We start from the raw sequence: 8,430 nt of genomic DNA on the forward strand, positions 1-8,430 counted from the left end.
GTAATATGATAAAATTAAAGTCACTGGAATGTCCATGTTTCCAGATCTTCAACGATGATGTCCAAATCATTGATTGAATCTGCAATTGATTGACGTTGATATTTTGATATGACCTAAATGAACACTGTAACAAGATGAAGAGGGGTGATTTTAGGTCAAGAATGACCTAAAACCACCCCTCACCTATGAAGGAAGAAGAAAACTCAAAAAACAATTTAGGGCCGACACACTTAAGGGTGGAGCATGAATTCAACTGTGTTTCTCTCTCAAATATTTTCTCCTCCTCAATTCCTAAAAAAACCTCACCATAACCTTCTCCTTTTCCAACAAAGTGACATCAGAGCTTAGATTCTGATAAGAAATTATTTCATAGCACAATTGTTAGACGTATAACTTTCGACTTAGATGGGGCGACGGTGAATAAGTCGATGGTAAAAACTTTGAAAGTTTTAAAAAATTTGTGCATGCGGAAGCGGTTCTGGATCGACTCATGTCTATCCCGAACTATTGGAAAAGAAGATATAATGCGAATAAAACCATATGTGAACTTTCGACGATTAAAAACGTGCTAAAGAGATGATTATTCGAGTTTCAAGGAGAAGTCGAATAATCACAAATCAATAAACAAATCGATACAAAACAATCCCAAAGAAAAGGGAAACTAAATGGAGTCTTTCCACCTTAAAGAATAGTTGATACAAAAGTCGAGCCAACGACTTTAAACAAGTGTACTTAATGGGAGGCAACCCATCATTTTTATTTTCTAATGTTTTATTTTTATTTTGTAGTTGATCTAAAACAAGTGAACAAGTACATCGCAAAAGAAGCACCAAAGAAGTTAGGATTGTGATGAGAAAACACAAAAAAAAAAAAGTTGCAGAACAAAACCGAGTATGTCACGGCCGTGTAAGGAGTGTCACAGTTGTGACATACAAGACTTATGTGCTCCATGTTGAAATTTCTCATCTTATGTTGTCCCAGAGCTGTTTGGACACGGGTGTGATAGCTGAAAACTAGTCAAAAACCTCAAAAACAACCTCCCATAAAGACTCAAACACTCAAACGCCCACCCAAACTCCCACCCTATCAAATTAAACCACCAAAAACAACAAAAATATACTCTATCATCAACATCATAACCCTCAAAGCAAAACCATCAAAACCAAACACTTCACACACCAACCAAACAATCTTTCCTTCAAACTTTTTTCGGTCATCGGAGAATTTCTCTCTCATCTTCTATTACTGTTATTTCTCCCTCCCTGCAAACTGCTGCCGACAACCTCTTAAGCCCCACCACCACCACATACATCCTTCATTCCCCTGGCCTTGCTTCCTATGTCTCTCTCACAATGTGATCTTTTCTTTCTCCATCTCGCCGAACCTTTGCTCTTCTCCTTGTCACGCAACCACTGCCCTCTTCATCCAACACTATGCCTTCAAGGCTCTACTTTTTCACTATCTCAGTTCAATTACCAATAGAAAGTTGCAGAACAAAAATGATATGAATAAAAAAAATGCATATTTTTACCTTTTGTTTCAGTCTCTCTAAAAAATAATCAAAAACATAAAAAATAATAATTCACAAAAATTGTCAAGTCAACATTAGAATCCTACGTGACAATGGTCTAGTCAGCAAATCCAATGCAATGTCAGGTTTTTTGTGTGACATGTCAAAATGAAGAACTAAAACGACATGAATATGATATTACAAGGGCAAATCGTAAGATATTTATTTCCAGGAACAAAAACCCAAATTCGCCTACATAACATTATAGGGGCGAAAAACACATTTTACCAAAAAAAAAAAAATCATCTCTAAATTTATTTTTATAAGAAAAATCAAAACTTTGGAAAAATATCAAACCAAAATATTTTTGTTTTAATATCTAAAGTACAACTTTTCCTTTTATATTTTTTAAATGGAATAAAAAGTAACTAAAATTATAATGGATATGTTTAACTTTGTAGCCATATTTCCCAAAAATTAGGGAATTTTGAATTGAAGAGACATAATTTTCAAGAATCTGGATCCTCTTCAGTTCTTCATCTCATGTTGCCCATTCTACTATAATCTGGACCATTCATTTACCCCTCTCTCTGTCTCTCTTCTGCTATGTTCTTTTTTTATTTTTGGGACAATCAACCATTAGATTAACAAAAGAAAATAGAGTTGAACAAAAAAGATAGAAGAGAATTCAAATTCAATTTTTAATAATATTAACATGTGATGATTCAATTTTATGGGCTATTTACCCTTTTCTACCCATAAGCCCTTTAACAAATATTTTTCAAGATTTCCTAACACAAACCCACATTCCCCTATCCAAAAGCCTAACTCAACCACCTCCAAACCATAGTCAAACACTAACCATGGTTAGGTTAATAAATCCTCCTTTAAAGCCATCAATACCATGTTAAAGGTGATTTTTTTCATTCCCCAAATTAAAGTTCTATTTCTCCTATATCTCAAATTTAAAACTCTTCAAATTCTCTCTCCCATCTTTTTCTCCTAGTAGAGAGAAACAAAGGAAGAAAAAAAAAACTTGTGCTAGGGCTAAAAATAAATACAAAAAAGTATTTGAGTAATTAGGAGAAAAGTGGGTGCAAACCAAGGGTCACCACAAGATTCATCTTGGAAGCAACTTCTCTCCTCCTTCTCTATATTCACATTGGTATGTCACTCTCAATTTTTTTTTCCATCTCCAATGAAAAATTGATTATTATTATTATTTTTTTACTTTCATTGAAAATTTAAGATCTGTTTGGGTAGAAAAAATTATTTTATTTTCTGAACAATAATTTCAGATTTTCATAGCCCTATATCAATCAAATCATTTTTTTATTTATTTTTTTAATTTCAAAAACCCTTTTAGTTTTTTGAAGAATAGGGTCTGCATCTGTTAAAAACTTGAACTTTGGCCCCTCCATTTTTCTCCATTCACTCCAAAAAAATTCACCAATCATCAATAGAAACAATGCGCGGGATACCCAAAAAAATTTCACACTCTTTTTCTTCTATATCTATATAGTACAAAGTTTTGATTTAGAGAGAGAAAGTAAACACAAAGCTTTCTCTCTCCAAAAGCTACACACAACCCTTGATTTTCATCTGGTACCTTTTCACATTCCTCAACTTGAATGCTTCTATACTCATTTGTGCTTTTTTTTTTTGTAGTTATTATTCGTTTTTGGGATGTGGGTAGGGTTAAGAATGGAACCTTAATAGCTTGGTTTGTTTTTTATTAGGTTTTGAACTGATGTTTTTGATATGCATGACAGGGTTGTTGGCTGAAACCCCTTTGAAGAGTTTTGGAGATGAAGCTGATAGTTTTGTTTTTCTAGATTTATCTGGTGAGATTGAATGTTGTTTTGGTGGGTTTTTTGAAGATCTAGAAAATGTTGGGTAATGAGCAACCTTTGGATTTGTATAAGCTGTTTATGGTGGTGAAGGATAAAGGTGGTTATGATGTTGTTTGTAAGAACAGGTTGTGGGATTTGGTTGGGGAAGAATATGGGTTGGGTGTGAAGGTTGGTTCATCTGTTGAACTTGTTTATAGTAAGTATTTGAGTACTTTAGAGACGCCTTTGAGGAAACTTGTTGATGGTGAGTTTCCTAAGTGTGATTTAGTGGATGATAGAGTTAAATTTGGTGAGCGTTTAATGGAGTTGCAAGCTGAATTCTTCCTGGATGATTATGGTGAGGAAGATGCGGGGGATAGTGTATATGAATGTAGGAGGAAGTTGTGTAATAGAGTGAAGGGCGTGAAGGGTGTCAATCAAGAGTTGAATGCAGTCGAACTCGAAAGGGTATACGACTACATAGACGGGAAGAAGTTGTGTGGTACTAATAGAGTGAAGGATGTGAATCTTGAGTCTAATGCAGCCAAGAAAGTTCATAATAGAGGACTTGTTGATGTGCATATGCAGGATTGTAAGAAGAACGAGACTAGTCTCAGAAAGTTGGTTAACCATAATGCTGTAACGGAAATAATGGAAGGGTTTGATGGGGGCAAAATATTAGCAATGGATGATGTATCCGATGCAGCAAACAGCATGCCCGGATTGTCTGATGGAAGCAAGAGTTGTGCTAATGATGACGCTAATGATAGTGGCGACGATGTCTTGGTGTTGGAACCATCTAGTGTTAATAGAGAGAGCTTTGGTCGTAAGAGGAAGAGAGACTCGATGACAGAAATGCTAAGTTGGGTTACTAGCACTGCAAAGAATCCTTGTGATCCAGTGATAGGTTCAATGCCTGAAAAGCCAAAGTGGAAGTCTTACGGTAATCAAGAGACCTGGAAGAAGGTTTTGTTGTTTCGAGAAGCTGCCTTTTTGAAAAGAGATTTTGGATCAAGCTGTGAAAAACCCAGTTGGCTGGTAAGTTGAAAATAACTATATGCTCTTTGTTTGTCATGTAGATCATCAATCATATTTGAAATATAATGTAGGGCTGCATGTCATTTTTTTGCTGTGACTGCATCACCGAAAATATTGCTAATATTTTCTAATGTAGGTCCTTTTTTCATTAGCATATTAATTTATAATTATTGTATATGTATGTAGTCATGTATGGTGTGTTTCTCCTTATTTTGGTGATAAGGTTATATGATGCGTTTCTTAATGCATTATGTTTGTCGATGACTAATTGTTAGTTGACTATGTTGTACATGTTGGTTTCTGCTTTTTCAATTCACGTATCTTTGTTGTATTTAAATATTCATATTGCTAATCTTCTATTCTTTTACCCTGTTGAATGGTTGCATTTTGCTTTGGTTGTTAGTGTGCTTCCATGATTTAGTCCCGAAATTTTAGTCTCTTTGTTCCACAATGAGTGACACATTTGCAAAAAAAAAAAAAACCATTTTCAATTTTGAATGTAAGCACTAGACACATTTGAGATTAGGCGTGTTCTCATGTACGGCACACATCAATGTCCAACACCCATATGACACTTGTACCACGTGTCTGACAACTCATACAGGTGTCCAAGTTTTTTTCTTTGCTACGACACTCTTTGAACACCTCTCAAAAACACATCTACGGAAGTCAGGGTCTGTTTGATTGGAGGAGAGGGATTATTTTAACTTTAATGCTTTGGTTCATTTTTTTTCTGAGGGGAGCAAAATCCCTTCTAAGCTAAATTTATGTCCCCTTCAAAATGGGGAGATGGAGGGGAGATACATTTAGCTTTCAATATCTCAAATTAGTCCATGTCTGTGAAAGATTTCTTTATTTTCTCCTCTACTTCTCTCCCTTCAAAGCCCTCTGTCCGTTTCTCCAAACTTGTAAACAAAGCCTAAGACATAATTTGATTACATCAATTCTAGCTTGTTGCTAGTAGACGGTGAATATAGGTGAAACGACTATTATATCTTGTTTCGAAACTTTGTTGTAATCAAACAAATTACTCAATTTAGATGCACATATATGTTTTTATTTTCAATATGTATTTACTTATCGGGTCCCTATGCCATTTTATATTAGTGGTGTCAATGTGTTTGTGTCGGAATCCGTGCTTCATAGTGCATCACTCCCAGTTCAATATTTTCTTAAGTAAGGGATCAACTACATCGTGTGCCCAAGGTTTTCTGACAAAGATTAGTCACAGTTAGACGACAATAGATACTTTAAACCTATAACATGATTATAAAAAAATGGTTAAGTTGGTAAAACTACTATTCTCGTTATTTCATTTATAATATTTTCTTAATGTGTAAAACAAACTAGACCCTTACCCGTGCGATGCACGGGTGTGATGCGTTGTTTTATATTATAATTGGAGAAATTGAAACAATAAATATTATTAAAATAATAAAATAGAGAATCCGAGATTCAAACTCCAATCATAGCATGGTTGAAGTGTTTTCGCTTAATTAGTCCACAAATAAAAATATCAAATTTATAATTAATTACAGCATCTAGTTTTATAAATCTATAAATAGGGGATTTAATGAACTCCTCAATAGTGATTCTTTGTGTTTGCATTAAATCATCGGCCAAAGGAACAACAACGGGATCGGTAATCTGACTCACACCTTGAATTATTTGGAAGTTAGTATAGAAGATCACTTAATTGACAAAAAATGAAAATTAAAATGACACATTTAAATGATACATAGACAATAGATAATTATGTCGGTTTAGAATTACCATAGGAATGCTAATTTGAATTACTCCTCACAAAAGACTTGCAGATTCGTAAAAGAGGATGAATCATATGAACAGAGAAATGACACAAATTAATGCGAAGTATTTAGTTTTGAAAAAAATCCATGGGTGTAATCATCACAAAAATACCAAAACCACTAAAAGAGATTAAAACAAAAATTATGAAGAAGAAGAATGATGGTCACCCATCATCTGCAAAAAGGAAATATTACAAAACAATGGTAACAAATAATCACATAATTTGGACAAATGAAGAGAAGCATAAAAGTTGCATGAATGAAGCATAAATAATTACATAATACTTCACATTTTCTAATTTTAAGTTTCTTGTTTATATATTTATTGTTTCAGTATGAAAGTATTGCTAATTTAATGTTAGATTCCATAGACTGATTCAGAATTGTGTGTTGTATCATCTTTTTAATTATTCTGTCTATCATGTTGGTATGAAACTAGTTTTGTTGAAAGCAAAGCTCAACAAACATGATAGTGTATATTGACCGGACAAGATTCTCCAAATTTATGTTCCTGTCTTATTGAAGGAATTAATAATATAAATGGATTAATGAACCTCTTTTGGGATGTTATCATAAAACAACAGAGGGGTCCCTTGTTATTCAATGTTTTATAAGTGTCTAGACTCTAGTCGGTATTTAACATTTATAATAAGTTCTTGGTTATTGATAGAAGAAATTGCTTTGGTTTTGGATGATAGATGTCTTTTTCTAAGCTGGTTCTTGAGATGACTTAAATATATGTCTAAATACTGCTAGGTGGTATCATTGAAAATGAAAACTAAAACTATCTTCTGCCATTTTTAGGCTCAGAGGATGCATCCTTGTATGTATGATGATAACCTCGGGACAAATTACAATCTTAGACAAAGGATCAAATGTGACAATGGACTTGTAGCTGGAAAATCTTCATCTGCTTTGCAAAGAACACCAAGATCTGATACTGAAAATAGTGCCAAGAAAAAGTTACTTGACTCCGGTGATTCACAATCAATTCTTGATACACCACCCACCGTGAACATCCCTCTCGGGCCAAACCATCAAGTTGAAGTGGCCGAATGGACTGGCACAACTCACGAGAGTGATTCTAAGTGGTTAGGAACCCAAATATGGCCACTAAAAACTGTAAAATCCAAATTTTTGGAATGGGAGCATGTAGGACAGGGTAGACAAGACTCATGTAGTTGCCAAGTGCAAGGTTCAGTTGAGTGTGTTCGATTTCATGTTACTGAGAAAAGGTCTAAACTCAAGCTGGAGTTAGGTGTGGCCTTCTACCAGTGGAGTTTAGACAAGGTAGGTGAAGAGGTACAGAGATGGTGGACGCAGCAAGAAGAGAAGAAGTTCAAAGATGCAGTGAAATTAAACCCTGCTTCTCTTGATAGATGTTTCTGGGATAATATTTTCAAATCTTTTCCTAAGAAAAGCAGGGAAAATTTAGTCAGCTACTACTTCAATGTGTTTCTTTTGCAGCGCAGAGCATACCAGAACAGGCATACTCCTGATAACATTGACAGTGATGATGAAGAATCAGAATTTACATCATTGAGGGGTATTTTTGGACATAAAATTAATAAATCAAACAGCATCACCATATTATCTCCTAAGAAGCCACAGACAAAGCCACATACAAAAGGAAGATAGCTAGTGAATGTCAGTCAAATCACGAGCTTCACTATGAGTAAATATTTTGAAAATTGTGTCTTCACTGCAGCAATTTTTCAGTATCAATGGATCTCTCCTTGCGTAGAATATAAAATCATCATTGCTATTTAGGACAAAAGATGTTGCCTTTGGTGGTGGAAGCAGCTAACTAATAACTTTGAAGATCTGACTTATTACAAGTTAAAGTTGCTTTTTCTTCACATTCATTCAATTTTGAGACTGTTCATAGCGATGCATTGAAGCCACAACTTCCTTTAATTACACATTTTTTCACCAAGTTTTGACAATTGGTTACATGAAAGTTAAAACCGCATCAGTAATATACAGCAACATTTTTATTGTAGATGGTCACGAAACAAATGCATCATAGTTTAACTTCAATTTGAGCTGATCCAAGTTTCTTTATGGATGGCTCAGGTATTTGCAAGTTTGTCAATTACCTTTCCTATATTCCAACTGCCAAGTAATTCTACTTTCTAAATGCAACTAAGATATTATATTGACTCTTTCTATGGTTATGTGGGAGGAGTCAATTGTATTTGGTTTGCTTATTTTATCTCTGCATGGATATTTTCTTAAAAGT

General features: G+C 34.4%; 1 protein-coding gene across 2 annotated transcripts; it reads left to right on the forward strand.

Moving 5' to 3' along the window:
• The first annotated feature begins 2,414 nt into the window (after positions 1–2,414).
• Positions 2,415–8,190, forward strand: LOC123892560 (AT-rich interactive domain-containing protein 1-like). 2 transcript variants are annotated; one of them, XM_045942371.1, is made up of 3 exons: positions 2,415–2,675; positions 3,283–4,380; positions 6,993–8,190. In XM_045942371.1, exons 2-3 carry the CDS (start codon positions 3,400–3,402, stop codon positions 7,824–7,826), a joined length of 1,815 nt encoding a protein of 604 aa, XP_045798327.1. In that variant the 5' UTR covers positions 2,415–2,675; positions 3,283–3,399; the 3' UTR covers positions 7,827–8,190. The 2 variants fall into 2 exon arrangements, with proteins under 2 accessions (XP_045798327.1, XP_045798326.1); XM_045942370.1 differs by lacking the exon at positions 2,415–2,675 and adding an exon at positions 2,702–3,115.
• Positions 8,191–8,430: the final 240 nt, after the last annotated feature.

This window comes from Trifolium pratense, linkage group LG6, assembly GCF_020283565.1.
Source record: "Trifolium pratense cultivar HEN17-A07 linkage group LG6, ARS_RC_1.1, whole genome shotgun sequence".
Classification (NCBI taxonomy): Eukaryota; Viridiplantae; Streptophyta; class Magnoliopsida; order Fabales; family Fabaceae; genus Trifolium; species Trifolium pratense.